The 17251-nt window shown below is 45.6% G+C and overlaps 1 protein-coding gene across 1 annotated transcript in view; it reads right to left on the reverse strand.

Moving 5' to 3' along the window:
* The window catches only part of LOC137871430 (kinesin-like protein KIF26A), a 32393-nt gene that overhangs the window by 11051 nt on the left and 4091 nt on the right, over window positions 1-17251 (reverse strand). Inside the window, exons 4-11 of the mRNA XM_068709240.1 lie at window positions 16932-17251; window positions 16741-16844; window positions 10156-10324; window positions 8846-9052; window positions 8404-8497; window positions 8042-8322; window positions 6530-6713; window positions 4870-5026 (exon numbers count right to left, since the gene is read on the reverse strand). The exon at window positions 16932-17251 is cut by the window's right edge and continues 16 nt beyond it. Of these exons, the coding sequence (XP_068565341.1) occupies window positions 4870-5026; window positions 6530-6713; window positions 8042-8322; window positions 8404-8497; window positions 8846-9052; window positions 10156-10324; window positions 16741-16844; window positions 16932-17251 (1516 nt within the window). The remainder of the gene's footprint in view (window positions 1-4869; window positions 5027-6529; window positions 6714-8041; window positions 8323-8403; window positions 8498-8845; window positions 9053-10155; window positions 10325-16740; window positions 16845-16931) is intronic.

Raw genomic sequence — 17251 nt, forward strand, 5'->3', positions numbered from 1 at the left:
TTGGGTCTTTTAGCTCCGGTACCTGTAGGGAACGGGACCGGTTGTGTCTTTTAGCTATGGTGCTTGTAGGGAACGGGACCGGTTGTGTCTTTTAGCTCCGGTACCTGTAGGGAACGGGACCGGTTGTGTCTTTTAGCTCTGGTACCTGTAGGGAACGTGACCGGTTGTGTCTTTTAGCTCCGGTACCTGTAGGGAACAGGACCGGTTGGGTCTTTTAGCTCTGGTACCTTTAGGGGACGTGACAGGTTGGGTCTTTTAGCTCCGGTACCTGTAGTGAACGGGACCGGTTGTGTCTTTTAGCTATGGTGCCTGTAGGGAACGGGACCGGTTGTGTCTTTTAGCTCTGGTACCTGTAGGGAACGGGACCGGTTGTGTCTTTTAGCTCCGGTACCTGTAGGGGACGTGACCGGTTGGGTCTTTTAGCTCCGGTACCTGTAGGGAACGGGACCGGTTGTGTCTTTTAGCTCTGGTACCTGTAGGGAACGTGACCGGTTGTGTCTTTTAGCTCCGGTACCTGTAGGGAACGGGACCGGTTGGGTCTTTTAGCTCCGGTACCTGTAGGGGACGTGACCGGTTGGGTCTTTTAGCTCCGGTACCTGTAGGGAACGGGACCGGTTGGGTCTTTTAGCTCCGGTACCTGTAGGGGACGTGACCGGTTGGGTCTTTTAGCTCCGGTACCTGTAGGGGATGTGACCGGTTGTGTCTTTTAGCTCTGGTACCTGTAGGGGATGTGACCGGTTGTGTCTTTTAGCTCTGGTACCTGTAGGGAACGGGACCGGTTGTGTCTTTTAGCTCCGGTACCTGTAGGGAACGGGACCGGTTGTGTCTTTTAGCTATGGTGCTTGTAGGGAACGGGACCGGTTGTGTCTTTTAGCTCCGGTACCTGTAGGGAACGGGACCGGTTGTGTCTTTTAGCTCTGGTACCTGTAGGGAACGTGACCGGTTGTGTCTTTTAGCTCCGGTACCTGTAGGGAACGGGAGCAGTTGGGTCTTTTAGCTCTGGTACCTGTAGGGGACGTGACCGGTTGGGTCTTTTAGCTCCGGTACCTGTAGCAAACGGGACCGGTTGTGTCTTTTAGCTATGGTGCCTGTAGGGAACGGGACCGGTTGTGTCTTTTAGCTCTGGTACCTGTAGGGGACGTGACCGGTTGGGCCTTTTAGCTCTGGTACCTGTAGGGAACGGGACCGGTTGTGTCTTTTAGCTATGGTGCCTGTAGGGAACGGGACCGGTTGTGTCTTTTAGCTCTGGTACCTGTAGGGAACGGGACCGGTTGTGTCTTTTAGCTATGGCGCTTGTAGGGAACGTGACCGTTGTGTCTTTTAGCTCTGGTACCTGTAGGGGACGTGACCGGTTGTGTCTTTTAGCTCTGATACCTGTAGGGGATGTGACCGGTTGGGTCTTTTAGCTCTGGTACCTGTAGGGAACGGGACCGGTTGTGTCTTTTAGCTCTGGTACCTGTAGGGGACGTGACCGGTTGGGTCTTTTAGCTCTGGTGCCTGTAGGGAACGGGACCGGTTGTGTCTTTTAGCTCTGGTACCTGTAGGGGACGTGACCGGTTGGCTCTTTTAGCTCTGGTACCTGTAGGGGACGTGACTGGTTGTGTCTTTTAGCTCTGGTACCTGTAGAGGACGTGACCGGTTGTGTCTTTTAGCTCTGGTACCTGTAGGGGACGTGACCGGTTGTGTCTTTTAGCTCCGGTACCTGTAGCGAACGGGACCGGTTGTGTCTTTTAGCTATGGTGCCTGTAGGGAACGGGACCGGTTGTGTCTTTTAGCTCTGGTACCTGTAGGGAACGGGAACGGTTGGGTCTTTTACCTCTATTACCTGTAGGGGACGTGACCGGTTGGGTCTTTTAGCTCTGGTACCTGTAGGGGACGTCACCGGTTGTGTCTTTTAGCTCTGGTACCTGTAGGGGACGTCACCGGTTGTGTCTTTTAGCTCCGGTACCTGTAGCGAACGGGACCGGTTGTGTCTTTTAGCTATGGTGCCTGTAGGGAACGGGACCGGTTGTGTCTTTTAGCTATGGTGCCTGTAGGGAACGAGACCGGTTGTGTCTTTTAGCTCTGGTATCTGTAGGGGACGTGACCGGTTGGGTCTTTTAGCTCTGGTACCTGTAGGGAACGGGACCGGTTGTGTCTTTTAGCTCTGGTACCTGTAGGGGACGTGACCGGTTGGGTCTTTTAGCTCTGGTGCCTGTAGGGAACGGGACCGGTTGTGTCTTTTAGCTCTGGTACCTGTAGGGGACGTGACTGATTGTGTCTTTTAGCTCTGGTACCTGTAGAGGACGTGACCGGTTGTGTCTTTTAGCTCTGGTACCTGTAGGGGACGTGACCGGTTGTGTCTTTTAGCTCCGGTACCTGTAGCGAACGGGACCGGTTGTGTCTTTTAGCTATGGTGCCTGTAGGGAACGGGACCGGTTGTGTCTTTTAGCTCTGGTACCTGTAGGGAACGGGAACGGTTGGGTCTTTTACCTCTATTACCTGTAGGGGACGTGACCGGTTGGGTCTTTTAGCTCTGGTAGCTGTAGGGAACGGGACCGGTTGTGTCTTTTAGCTCCGGTAACTGTAGCGAACGGGACCGGTTGTGTCTTTTAGCTATGGTGCCTGTAGGGAACGTGACCGGTTGTGTCTTTTAGCTCTGGTACCTGTAGGGAACGGGACCGGTTGGGTCTTTTAGCTCTATTACCTGTAGGGGACGTGACCGGTTGGGTCTTTTAGCTCTGGTACCTGTAGGGGACGTGACCGGTTGGGTCTTTTAGCTCTGGTACCTGTAGTGAACGGGACCGGTTGGGTCTTTTAGCTCTATTACCTGTAGGGGACGTGACCGGTTGGGTCTTTTAGCTCTGGTACCTGTAGGGGACGTGACCGGTTGGGTCTTTTAGCTCTGGTACCTCCCCTTTAGCTCCCTTTATGTGAAGATATATAAAGAATAACTAAGCCTCCAAACGTCTTCTTTCAGCTGAAAAACTATTTATCTTTTATTATTTAGTCGTGTTGGTGATGGAATCATTCATTATCTAATGAAGGCTAACCTGGCTAGAGAAAACTGCCTTTGGGTTTGACGTCATTCCCATCTGCAACTTCTGATTTCTGAGGTAAATGGAACACAGAAAAATTTCGTCCGGTTGTGTCTTTTAGGTCCGGTACCTGTAGGGAACGGGACCGGTTGTGTCTTTTAGCTCTGGTACCTGTAGGGGACGTGACTGGTTGTGTCTTTTAGCTCTGGTACCTGTAGAGGACGTGACCGGTTGTGTCTTTTAGCTCTGGTACCTGTAGGGGACGTGACCGGTTGTGTCTTTTAGCTCCGGTACCTGTAGCGAACGGGACCGGTTGTGTCTTTTAGCTATGGTGCCTGTAGGGAACGGGACCGGTTGTGTCTTTTAGCTCTGGTACCTGTAGGGAACGGGAACGGTTGGGTCTTTTACCTCTATTACCTGTAGGGGACGTGACCGGTTGGGTCTTTTAGCTCTGGTACCTGTAGGGGACGTCACCGGTTGTGTCTTTTAGCTCTGGTACCTGTAGGGGACGTCACCGGTTGTGTCTTTTAGCTCCGGTACCTGTAGCGAACGGGACCGGTTGTGTCTTTTAGCTATGGTGCCTGTAGGGAACGGGACCGGTTGTGTCTTTTAGCTATGGTGCCTGTAGGGAACGAGACCGGTTGTGTCTTTTAGCTCTGGTATCTGTAGGGGACGTGACCGGTTGGGTCTTTTAGCTCTGGTACCTGTAGGGAACGGGACCGGTTGTGTCTTTTAGCTCTGGTACCTGTAGGGGACGTGACCGGTTGGGTCTTTTAGCTCTGGTGCCTGTAGGGAACGGGACCGGTTGTGTCTTTTAGCTCTGGTACCTGTAGGGGACGTGACTGATTGTGTCTTTTAGCTCTGGTACCTGTAGAGGACGTGACCGGTTGTGTCTTTTAGCTCTGGTACCTGTAGGGGACGTGACCGGTTGTGTCTTTTAGCTCCGGTACCTGTAGCGAACGGGACCGGTTGTGTCTTTTAGCTATGGTGCCTGTAGGGAACGGGACCGGTTGTGTCTTTTAGCTCTGGTACCTGTAGGGAACGGGAACGGTTGGGTCTTTTACCTCTATTACCTGTAGGGGACGTGACCGGTTGGGTCTTTTAGCTCTGGTAGCTGTAGGGAACGGGACCGGTTGTGTCTTTTAGCTCCGGTAACTGTAGCGAACGGGACCGGTTGTGTCTTTTAGCTATGGTGCCTGTAGGGAACGTGACCGGTTGTGTCTTTTAGCTCTGGTACCTGTAGGGAACGGGACCGGTTGGGTCTTTTAGCTCTATTACCTGTAGGGGACGTGACCGGTTGGGTCTTTTAGCTCTGGTACCTGTAGGGGACGTGACCGGTTGGGTCTTTTAGCTCTGGTACCTGTAGTGAACGGGACCGGTTGGGTCTTTTAGCTCTGGTACCTGTAGGGGACGTGACCGGTTGGGTCTTTTAGCTCTGGTACCTGTAGGGAACGGGACCGGTTGTGTCTTTTAGCTCTGGTACCTGTAGTGAACGGGACAGGTTGTGTCTTTTAGCTATGGTGCCTGTAGGGAACGGGACCGGTTGGGTCTTTTAGCTCTGGTACCTGTAGGGAACGGGACCGGTTGGGTCTTTTAGCTCTGGTACCTGTAGGGGACGTGACCGGTTGGGTCTTTTAGCTCTGGTACCTGTAGGGAACGGGACCGGTTGGGTCTTTTAGCTCTGGTACCTGTAGTGAACGGGACAGGTTGTGTCTTTTAGCTATGGTGCCTGTAGGGAATGGGACCGGTTGGGTCTTTTAGCTCTGGTACCTGTAGGGAACGAGACCGGTTGGGTCTTTTAGCTCTATTACCTATAGGGGACGTGACCGGTTGGGTCTTTTAGCTCTGGTACCTGTAGGGGACGTGTTCGGCCCCATTGGCGAGGGCCAGGATGACGTTTCCCAGCGCAGACAGAGACAGACACTGTCCTCCTCCGCCCTCTCTGGTCCCGCTGATGTCTGTCTCACAGCTTCCCAGATCCAGGAGGTGAAGACGACTCCCACCAGACACTGAGAGACACAGAGGACGTTTTTTAAAAGACAAACTACAATACAGCCTGTTTAACTGATTATTAGTGCTGGAATAAATCGGCTGGTGAAAGGTCTGGTCAATTAATTGATTCATTTATGACAATCAGACCAAGAACACCAATCATTTCAAGACCAACAAGTCCCAAGTCAAGACTGGCAGGCCCCAATGTCAGAGTCTAAAGTCAAGACCGACAAGTTCCAAGTTAAAGCTACCCAGTCATGTCATGAGTCTCAAGTCAGACATTTTTTTTTAACCACAAACATGTATAAATATGTTGTTTGATAAAAGTTCAGCCTGCATCTTCTTCATTTCCTCCAGACGCCTCTGCAGCTCAGATCAGATACTCGGATTAGTATCATTCTGTTATCTTCGTTCATTTCATTACGTCGGCATCGGCAAGATTTACAAACTGCTGAGAGCAGCTTAGTTTATACCCGCCGGTCTATAAACACTGCAGGACACGGAGGCTTCGGGCCTCATTAGCTATGCAGATTTATTCCAGCTGTGGACAGAGTCGCAGTGAAACACTAATAACTGTGGAAATGGCTCTGCTGTGAGAGGCAGACGTGGGCGGAGGTGGCGTTAGCGTAGCCTCTCTGCTCGTCAATGCTCCCAATGACGCTAATTAGCAGCTACGTGTTTGGAAATTAATAGCAAATTAAAAGAAGAAGAGATGCTAATGCTAACAATGGCTGCACCATCACTAAATGTAGATTGTGTGTCTGTGGTTGTGGATGGTGTCTGTGGTTGTGGATGATGTCTGTGGTTGTAGATGGTGTCTGTGGTTGTGGATGGTGTCTGTGGTTGTGGATGATGTCTGTGGTTGTAGATGATGTCTGTGGTTGTGGATGGTGTCTGTGGTTGTGGATGATGTCTGTGGTTGTGGATGGTGTCTGTGGTTGTGGATGATGTCTGTGGTTGTGGATGGTGTCTGTGGTTGTGGATGATGTCTGTGGTTGTGGATGATGTCTGTGGTTGTGGATGGTGTCTGTGGTTGTGGATGATGTCTGTGGTTGTGGATGGTGTCTGTGGTTGTGGATGATGTCTGTGGTTGTGGATGGTGTCTGTGGTTGTGGATGATGTCTGTGGTTGTGGATGGTGTCTGTGGTTGTGGATGATGTCTGTGGGTGGAACCTGACTAGGTACGGTCTGACTTCCTGTGTTTGTCTGTCTGCTCCAAGCCCATTGGTTCCCACTGAAGACGTGAATCTTTAAAAACTAAAATCTGTAGTTTCTACCAAACAAACAGGAGGAAATAGTGACTTTGTTGTAGTGAGTATTTATGGCGGCAGGATGATGGATGTGTGATTGAGTCAAGATAAACTACAGTGTTAGAGAAATGCATCCTGGGAGTTATAGTTGACTTCCCTCTTTCAGTTTTTATCTTCACAGGATTCTTGTAGTTTTGACTTTTAGCCGAAGAACCAGATATATACTCTATAACATCAGATAAGTTAATAACCAGGTAAACACACACTGACCTGCTGCCTTGCTGCCTTTGTCCGGCCTCTCCTGGTTGAGGTGCAGGGTGAACAGGAAGTGAGAGTTCCTCCGGGCCTCCTGGTCGCTCGGCGCCCGGCTGCCCCTCCTCGCCGTCAGGGCGGCGTCCAGGAAAAACGCTGCTCGCTCTGCATTGTTCGCGCGCAGCTCCGTCTGGTTCTGCAGCTGATGGAGAGAGAGACGATCAGGAGATCAAAGAGAACCCAGAGGGGAACCAAATAATAATATTATAATAAAAATACTGTTAGGCAGAGACAACATGTGACGGAGGGAAGTGGAGGTGGCCGCGCTAGTTATAGTGCTAAGTTAACGCTATGTGACTATAGTGCTAGTGCGATGTTAGTGCTAGTGATAGTTTTAGAGCTATTGAATGCTAGTGTTAGTGCTAGTGCTAGAGCTAGAGCTAGTGCTAGTTTTAGAGCTATTGAATGCTAGTGCTAGTTTTAGAGCTATTGAATGCTAGTGCTAGAGATAGTTTTAGAGCTATTGAATGCTAGTGCTAGAGATAGAGCTAGTGCTAGTTTTAGAGCTATTGAATGCTAGTGCTAGTGTTAGAGCAAGAGCTAGAGCTAGTGCTAGAGCTAGAGCTAGTGCTAGTTTTAGAGCTATTGAATGCTAGTGCTAGTGTTAGAGCTAGTGCTAGTGCTAGAGCTAGTGCTAGTGCTAGTGCCAGTTTTAGAGCTATTGAATGCTAGTGCTAGTTTTAGAGCTATTGAATGCTAGTGCTAGAGCTAGAGCTAGTGCTAGTGCTAGTTTTAGAGCTATTGAGTGCTAGAGCTAGAGCTAGTAAACCTGACCACTACTTGAGATTGTAGACTCGAGGTTTGACGCCGTCAGATTCACATAAACCATCATTCTGAAGGCCGTAAAGTCTGGCCCAAAGTCTGCTAAGTTGCAGAGCAGAAGAAGAAAAAGATGTCACTCTGCAGGTGAGATGAAGACGTCATTGTGAATTCATAAAGACGTCTCAACGAGAAAACGACATGACTGACATTTTATTAAGATGAAAGTGAGAGAAGAGAACAGAATGAGGTTTGATAAAGAAGCAAAGAAAATGAAGTGAAAGGAGATAAAAAGTGTGAGACAGAAGAAGCTCTGGGGAGATAAAACAGAATATAAGAGTAAAAAGGAAGGAGGTCACGACTAATTGGACAGAGAATAAGTCCCAGGAGGTGAAGATGAGGTCAGACAGGAGGAAGGGAGTGAAGGGAAGGAGGCGAGGAGATAAGAAACATCTGGTTTTCACTGGACGCTGCTTCCTGCATGTATTTATGCTTTTTATCATTTTATCAAATAAACATGATTACAGCGGTCTAATGGTCGTCTGATACCAGACATCCTCAGTGACACAAGAGAAAACCGGATCATTAATCCGGTTTGACCCTGCTTTTATTTTGAAAATCTCGTCAGTGTGCCGCTCCCCTGAGAGGTGAAGGAATGAAATAAAGAGATGAGTTAAGAGGAAGTGGAGGATGAAGGAGTTTCTCTCTAACCTGGGATCCACAGAGAGGGTCCTCTCTCAGGGACACCGCCGGGCCCGGGGCCTCCTGGTGTCCCCCCGCTGAGGAGGAGGAGGAGGAGGCGAGCCCAGCCAGGAGGTCGGTGAGCGTCTCCTCCCGACCGGAGATCTCCACGGCGGACGCTCTGACGGAGAAGCGAGCTCCGGACTTCTCCCTCCGCTCCTCGATCACCTTAAAGAGCCACGAGATGGCTGTGGGAGCCACGCCCAGACTCTGGGTGGAGCAGTCTCGACCAATCATGGTGTAGGTCTTACCTAGTGGAGAGGGGGTGGAGTCAACACAACAATCATGTGACACTCAGAAAAGTGTGTGTGTGTGTGTGTGTGTGTAGTTACCCAGGTGAGCGTGTCCGAAGCAGAAGATGCAGCCGTCTGCTCCGTTCACCACCGACTGGATGACCTCAGCCACCGCCCCCGAACACACCTCGGCCTATCAGGAGCCAGATCCAGTTAAGATCCACCAATCCCGTCACAGAACCGTCTCCTTACAGGGAGGTCGTGTACTAACTGTCCATCAATGGTCTGATACTTTAGTACACTGTTACATTAAGATTACTCTTCAACTTATGTTACATTATGAAACTTTAGGTAACCTGAGGTCAAGTTAGCTCATGACATAAAACATAAATATTATTTTATTTTATTTTATATTCAATAACATCCAATACCTCCGCTCATGATACAATACGTCATGTACATATGTAGTGATGTAACGTTACATTAGGTTACATGAGGAACGTGAAGGTGAATATTAAAGGTGCCGTTGATCACGTCTCACCTGTGATGCATCATGGGAGAAGATGGCATCGAAGGTGAAGGTCTTGGGACCCGAGGTGGAGGAGCGTCTCTGGGCGCCGGCGGTTTGTCCGCCGGATGGTGTCTCGCAGAGAGTCAGCAGCTTATTCCTGCCGTCCACTTTGAGGAGGGACACGGACTCTGAGGACTCGCTGCTGTGGACCGAGCAGATCCGGACCATCACTCGGACCTGCAGACAGACAGGAAGTCCACATCAGAGAGCAAGGAGGCCCACCAAGTCCACATCAGAGAGCAAGGAGGCCCACCAAGTCCACATCAGAGAGGATGTATGAAATCAGATGCTGACGATGCAGAAAATGACGACTTTATCTCATGGAGTCAAAAAAAGAAACATTGTTCATCATTAATAGTGACATCATCTGATATGAATCATGTAAAATAATCAAATCTGCTGAATTCATCTCCAGAGACCAGCAGCCTCTGACCTCTGGATCTGGTCCAGAAGCCGCTGAGTCGGCGCCGCCGGAGGAGACGAGGTCAAGTTCAACGTGAGACTCAACAGTTTTTAAACGAGGCGTCGCTGCAAGTCAGCGGAGCGAATCATCACCTCTCAGTCTGAACGATGTCATACGTATAATATATATATTAATATTAATAATAATAACTGTCAACACACTGACCTCCAGATGTTCCTGTTAACACTTTAATTCACTTATCAAAGACACAGCGTCTCAATCTGAGCTGGTCATCAAGAGATAAAAGGTATAAAGATAGGATTATGTTGATTATGAGTCCTAAACTCTCTGGTTCTGGTCTCACTTGGAATCGAACCCTCGGCTCTCCTGAGGCGTCCAATCAGAGCACGAGCTGCTTCATCAGAGTCTGATGTCATCAGAGTCCACCGAGAAAACACCGGGTTCAATTTATCAGATAATTCAGTTCAGAGGAGGAAGCTCATCAGAGTTCACAAGTTCATCATGTAGTCCACATGAGTCCACATGAGTCCACATGAATCTAGATGAGTCCACATGAGTCCTGATGACTCCACATGAAAATCTGTTCTGTAGAACCATCAGAAACTAAAAATATATTTTAAGAATCATCAGACTGAAACTACAGGACTACATGAGGACCAGGTCTTATGGAGGACCAGGTCTGCAGGAGTACTAGGTTCACATGAGGACCAGGTCTGCAGGATGACTAGGCCTACATGAGGACCAGGTCTTTAGGAGGACCAGGTCTGCAGGCCTTCATCCCCCCCACACAGCAACCTGAGAACCAGCTGATCTGCATCTCCTGCAGTGCATTCTGGGTAACATCGTGACGTCTTACCTTCCCCATCCCCGGCGCGTCCTTGACCTTTGACCCGGCCCGGAGGAGACATGGTGGGACGGGGGGGGGTGAGACCTGCAGGGCTCCACTGAACCCCCCCCTGTACAGAGAGGGGGCGGGGCCTAACGGGGACTTCTTCCTGCGGGACAAACTGAGCTTCTGAGCCGCCCTGAAGACAGAAACACACACATATATATTAATACGTCACATATATTACATAATATATAACACAAAATATATAATATATAATATATATATATTATATTATATATTATATAATATATAATATATATAATATAATATATATTATAGAATATATATATATAATATAATATATAATATATATATTATATGTGTCAAAGTACACAACACTTCATACCTGTAGAAGTAGAAAAACACACTTCATCTTTATTAAATATGAATCTACCAGATTATCACTTTATTATATTATTGTTTATTATAGAATAAAATAACTGATTCATAATCTCCCTCCTCCTCTTCTTCCTCTTCCTCCTCTTCCTCCTCCTCTTCCTCCTCCTCACAGAATGTAATTACAGCTTCCATGAAGGACAAGAGAGCACAGCCTCTGGGGTACTCTGTGTGTGTGTGTGTGTGTGTGTGTGTGTGTGTGTGTGTCTCTTCTTCCATGGTGCTCAGCATTACGTTACACAGTGAGACTGACCTCTATGTGGACAGACAGACACGTCACTAACAACATCACGGTTAAAAGGATCAATCAACTAATCAATAAAAGACCAATAACAATAACAATAACAAAGGAAACCTGAACAACCAGCAGCGACTCCTCTGGTTGTATAGAAGTCTAGTCTAAAATGACTCTACTTCTCTCTTGATTTATTCCCTCAGTAAACATTGTAAACATGAGTTTATGGTCTCAATCTCTAGTTTACAGTCTTCTTCAATACAGCATGATGTTCATTTAGTACATTATGCTCCATTTAGAGTCACACAGACCATAAAGCAGGGGGTGCTTTAGGGGCGGGGCTACACAGTGATTGACAGGTCTCTACCAGAGAGGAATCCCACCCCCCCTCATCCAGTATCAGAGGACCTGGTTGAACACAGTTAATAATGTTATAAATGGAGCTGAAAGAGTCCTCAGAGACCAATGAAGAGGGAACAGACTTCCTTTACAAAGACACCGTTCAGGTTTAAGGTGACAGGATGTGAGTTCAGGGACCATAAACCTGCTCCAGTCTGCACTAAACCAGGATTTATGTCTCAAACATCACTGTGTCTTTATATATAAAGAGAGTCATGAGGAGGACTCAGACATACTCACAGTTCCTTCCAGTCCATTATCTCACAGTTCTTCTCCTGGAGGAGGAACCAGACGTGTTCTCCTTATCATTCGCCATCATGAAGAACCAGATTTAATCCGACAGGAAGAAGGAACCAACAGGAACCATGAAAGGTGTGTTCGGTGGTGAAACATGGCAGCGAGAGAATCATCCGGAAAAGACTCAGAGAATACAAGTGTCCAGTAAATATAAATATGAAGAGTTTTCAAAGAGGTTTGGATCAGATGTTCGTCTTCTGTTGATCCAGATGTCTCAAAGTCCTCATCAAACGTTAGAGTACCTCTAAATATCTGTAAATTGACCTCCAATCATCAGTAACTTTGGTCTGTAAAGTGACATCCAAAGTCCTCAGGGAATCAAAAGTGTTCTCAAAATATTCAAACTGTCCGTCTTCTATTCTCTTGTGTAGAACCAAGTTCTCTTCAGATCAAATTTGACCAACTGAACCAGTTAATCCTCCATCATTTAAAACTACTAAACGTTCACATATCAGTAAATAGTTTGTTCTCTTTCACTTATTTAAGGTGCTTTAAGGAAAGTTTGTCACTTTGTCCGACATCAGAAAAACGTCCAAATGTATCCGTCAAACATCCGTTCTTCATCTTCATCATCGTCATCTTCATCATCTCAGACATTCAGAAGAGTCCAACAGGTTTCAGTTTGTCCAGTAAACTCCTCGCGGTTTGTCTCTGAGCTGACGTCTGCTGGACTGGTCGGTGAGGGGGTCCTGCAGAGATTTGAGGAGGTTTTGGTCGTCCACCCTTCGGACTGCGTCCCTCAGCCAAACGCTGCACCAAACCTTTGCCTGTAAACCTCACATTTAATTCCCTATTCACTCCTCCTTCTCACCTCCATCCTTCACTTTCCTCCTCTCTTCTTCATTTCCTCTGAACTTCTTCTTCTTCTCTTCCACCGTCCTGCTGTTCTCTTCACCTTTACTTTTACATTTGTTCCTCCTGCTCTTCACCTCAGCTTCATTTCCTCTGAATCGACCTCCTTTTGTCCGTTTTCTTTAATTCACCTCTTTACCTCCTCTCCTCCTCCTCCTCCTCCTCCTCCTCCTCCTCCTCCTTTCACCTCTCTACTCTCCTGTAGCTCCTCAGTCTGTTCCTGCAGTATCACAATGCCTTTCCTCTCCACCCCTCCCTTCCTCCTCCCTCCTCCCTCCCTCCTCCTCTCATTCAGAGAGAGAGGGGGATGAAGGGGAGCAGCAGCAGAGGAGGAATAAAGGATTAAAATCAAGAGGTAGAAATAAAGGAGGATGAAGAGCTCCTGGATTTCTGCCTCTCGCTGATGTTGTTGCCGGGAAACACTGGCGATGCTCCAGCTCCGTCCGTCTGCCTCGCTCACCTCTCCTCCCTCCTCCCTTCACAGCACCGCCTCCTTGTCATGTCGACACACAGCAGCGTGAAAACCATGCACGCACACACACACACACACACACACACACACACACACACACACACACACTTGACATGCTACATGAATACTTCATGAGATGACAGACACCCCCACCGCTGGACTTCAAAGACACTCAGCATGTGTGTGTGTGTGTGTGTGTGTGTGTGTGTGTGTGTGTGTGTGTGTGTGTGTGTGTTGATATAAAACAACATATGAACAAACTGAAGAATATAAATCAATAATGAAATTGTGATCATAGTTACATTTGAATGACTAATGAAGTTAATTGCTGTTGCTCATTAACTGAATAATAAATTATTTCAGTAATAGTATTTTGGGATTTTTGCAAAAGTTTTAAGATGTAATTATTTCTTATAAATTCATCATATTCATATGTGAAACATTTAAGTTGTTGCTTTATGACTACTTTCCTGAGAGTGATTTTAGTTCCAACCTGCTTTTGTTTTACGGGGGATGTCTATGAGTGCAACACAGAGTAACACAGTAACACAGAGTAACAGAGTAACACAGAGTAACAAAGTAACACAGAGTAACAGAGTAACAAAGTAACACAGTAACACAGAGTAACAAAGTAACACAGAGTAACAGAGTAACAAAGTAACACAGAGTAACAGAGTAACACAGAGTAACAAAGTAACACAGAGTAACAGAGTAACACAGAGTAACAAAGTAACACAGAGTAACAGAGTAACACAGCACTCTGTGTTAACCCAGAGAGAGTGAAAGGATTATTATATTATATGAGACTGTTATTGTTGTGGAATCAGGGTTACAATATGCTAAAAGAATCATTTCACCACATTAGATACAAAATAAATAAAACAATTATATTTCCAATATTAGCCAATATTTGCCATTTGCCATTTGCCATTACTAGCCATTATCTTTCATTACTAGCCATTCTCTACCATTACTAGCCATTACTAGCCATTATTTGCCATTACTCGCCATTATTTGCCATTACTCGCCATTATCTGACATTACTAGTCATTATCTGCTATTGTTAGCCATTATCTTGTATTAATAGCCACTATATTCCATTACTAGCCATCACTGGCTAATGTTAGTAGTAACTAGCCATTATATTTTATAAGATTAGCCAGGATTATCCAATACTATTTGCCTCAACTTGCCACCATTACGTGCCATTGTTTGTAATTACTAGCCATTGTTTGTAATTACTAGCAATTGTTAGCTGTCATTTGCCATAACTAACTATTGTTATTCATAACTAGCCATTGTGAGCATTATTTTCCATTACTATTCATTATGTTAATTATTATTAGTAAAATTAACTAGCCATCACTTTCCATTATCTGCCATTATTAGCTAGTATTAGCCATAACTGGCCAGAGCCTTTATTTGCCATTAATTGCCACCATTACGTGCCACTGTTTGCCTTTACTAGTCATTATTTGCTATTATTTTCCATTACTAGCTATTGTTAGTAATAACTAGCCATTATATTTTCAATATTAGCCACGATTTTCCAATACTAGTTATAACTACCTATTGTCTGCCATTATTAGCTAGTATTAACTATAAATGGCCATTACTTGCCATCAGTAGCCGTTCCTTGAATAACTCTATGATGCTAACATAAAAACATGAAGCCTGACTCTGGATCAGGGGTTAAACAAGCAGATCAATAAATCACAATGATTGGACAGATGATGAGCGATCAGAGGAGCTGATCAATGCTGCAGAGAGAGACAGTGAGGATCCACAGATCCATCACCGGTCCAGTCCGGATCAATACTCAGAACCAGACACCAATCAATACGAGCTGAGCAGCGTGAGGGAATGTGTCAGTGAGAATATGAGAGTGGATCATTTCATGAGAAAATATATATATATATATATATATATATATATATAATATATATAATATATTATGGAGGAGAACCAGAGGGATCTGGATCAGGTCTTTGTGGGTCTTAGTGGGTCCTGAATGCTTAATGAGCCTCTGTGTGTTTCCAGGTCAGGTTTTGGTGCATCGCTGCAGATCCTCCTTCAGAAACACAAACCTCAGACGGACGGAGCAACGGCCCGAAGACAGAGACCCACTTTAGGGAACTTTACCCTCTCTGGGGAAGGGGGGGAAGAGGAGGAGGAGGAGGAAGAGGACGAGGAGGGAAGGGGAGGAGGAGAGAGAGGGGGAGGAGGAAGGTTATTTCACTCACAGAAGAGTTTCAATAAATGTGTCAAACAAACAGCTCCTCCTCCTCCTCCTCCTCCTCTTCCTCCTCTTCCTCTTCCTCCTTCTCTTCTTCCTCTTCCTCCTCCTCCTACTCCTCTTCCTTCTTCTCCTCCTTCTCCTTCTCCTCCTTCTCCTCTTCCTCCTCCTCCTCCTCCTCCTCCTCATTAATACCCTATCAGATGTGGGAGGAGCTCTGACAGGTGTTCATGACCGAAGAACTCAGTGAGGCTTTAATATTCAGATTCATGTTTTTCATGTTTCATGTTTTTCATGTTTTTCATGTTTTTCGTGTTTTTCATGTTTTTTGTGTTTTTCGTATTTTTCGTGTTTCATGTTTCATGTTTTTCATGTTTCATGTCTCATGTTTCATGTTTCTCATGTTTTTCATGTTTTTCATGTTTCATGTTTCATGTTTCATGTTTTGTCATTTTTCATGTTTTATGTTTTGTTTTTATGTTTCATGTTTTTCATGTTTCATGTTTTTCATGTTTCATGTTTCATGTTTTATGTTTTCGTGTTTCATGTTTTCGTGTTTCATGTTTCATGTTTCAGGTTTTTCATGTTTCATGTTTTTCATGTTTCATGTTTTTCATGTTTTTCATGTTTTTCATGTTTTTCATGTTTCATGTTTTTCATTTTTCATGTTTTATGTTTAGTTTTTTATGTTTCATGTTTCATGTTTCATGTTTTTCATGTTTTTCATGTTTCATGTTTCATGTTTTACGTTTTTCATGTTTCATGTTTCATTTTTCATGTTTTTCATGTTTCATGTTTTTCATGTTTTGTTTTTCATGTTTTGTTTTTCATGTTTTTTATGTTTTATGTTTCATGTTTCATGTTTTTCATGTTTCATGTTTTTCATGTTTTTCATGTTTTTTATGTTTTATGTTTCATGTTTCATGTTTTTCATGTTTTGTTTTTCATGTTTTTCATGTTTTATGTTTTTCATGTTTTTTATGTTTCATGTTTCATGTTTTTCATGTTTTTTCATGTTTTGTTTTTCATGTTTTTCATTTTTCATGTTTCATGTTTCATGTTTTTCATGTTTTGTTTTTCATGTTTTGTTTTTCATGTTTTTCATGTTTTTCATGTTTTATGTTTTTCATGTTTTTTATGTTTTATGTTTCATGTTTCATGTTTCATGTTTTTCATGTTTTGTTTTTCATGTTTTGTTTTTCATGTTTTTCATGTTTTTCATGTTTTTCATGTTTTATGTTTTTCATGTTTTTAATTTTTCATGTTTTATGCTTCATGTTTCATGTTTCATGTTTTTCATGTTTTTCATGTTTCATGTTGACATGAAGTCCATGAGATGTGGTTGAAAGCTCTTGTATTATTGTAGATTCTTATTCATTTGATGTTGATGTTCTTAATTTGAGGACCCGTCAGCTTTGTACTTGTTTGTAAACATTAAAAGTTGGCCCTGCCCCCCCAGCAGGTGAGAGCCAATGAGCTTCATCCGCCTGCGTTTCTTTTTACACCATCTTTGTAGTTTATTTTGTCTTTGAAGAACTGAGGATGAAGGATCTGTTTTAATCAGATTTGATAGTTATTAATATTTGAACCCTGTTTTAAAGAAGCTGTTTAAATAAAGTTGTATTTCTCTGAGTGTCTTAAAGGGATGGCGGTGCGTTCACTGACCTGCTGAAGAAGGTGGCTGCAGCAGACGCCGGTTGTCTGGTTTGGGTGGAGACGCTGTGAGTGGACGTCTTCAGGTTCACAGGACCTCCAGCTGCAGTCCGACCCTGACAGACAAGACACGGGACATCAGAACACGTGAGACACGATCAATATTGATTGATTCTGTCGATCGCGAAGCTCCTCCGTCTCACCTGCAGCTCAGGTGTGCAGCAGGAGACGCTCCACACTCCCTCCAGGTGGTGCTGAGCGTTCAGGGGGAGGGGCGTGACAGTGGCCAGCCCCTTGGCTCCGCCCCCGCCCAGGTAGGTGCTCTGGACTCCACCCCAGCCCCTCAGAGCCCCGCCCCTCTGCGGTCGGGGGGTCATCTCTCCGCCGAGGCCGAGAGCTCGATGCAGAGCGAGACGTCTCAGCTGGTGGAAGGAGGCGCCGCACACGTCACAGCGGTCGTCCACGGAGACATGGCGTCCACGGCGAGGACACTGGAGACGCTGCAGCTTATCGAAGAGGAAGG

This window comes from Cebidichthys violaceus, unplaced genomic scaffold (genome assembly GCF_023349555.1).
Source record: "Cebidichthys violaceus isolate CVI_PGR_0920_01 unplaced genomic scaffold, fCebVio1.0.p SCAF_14, whole genome shotgun sequence".
Lineage (NCBI taxonomy): Eukaryota > Metazoa > Chordata > Actinopteri > Perciformes > Stichaeidae > Cebidichthys > Cebidichthys violaceus.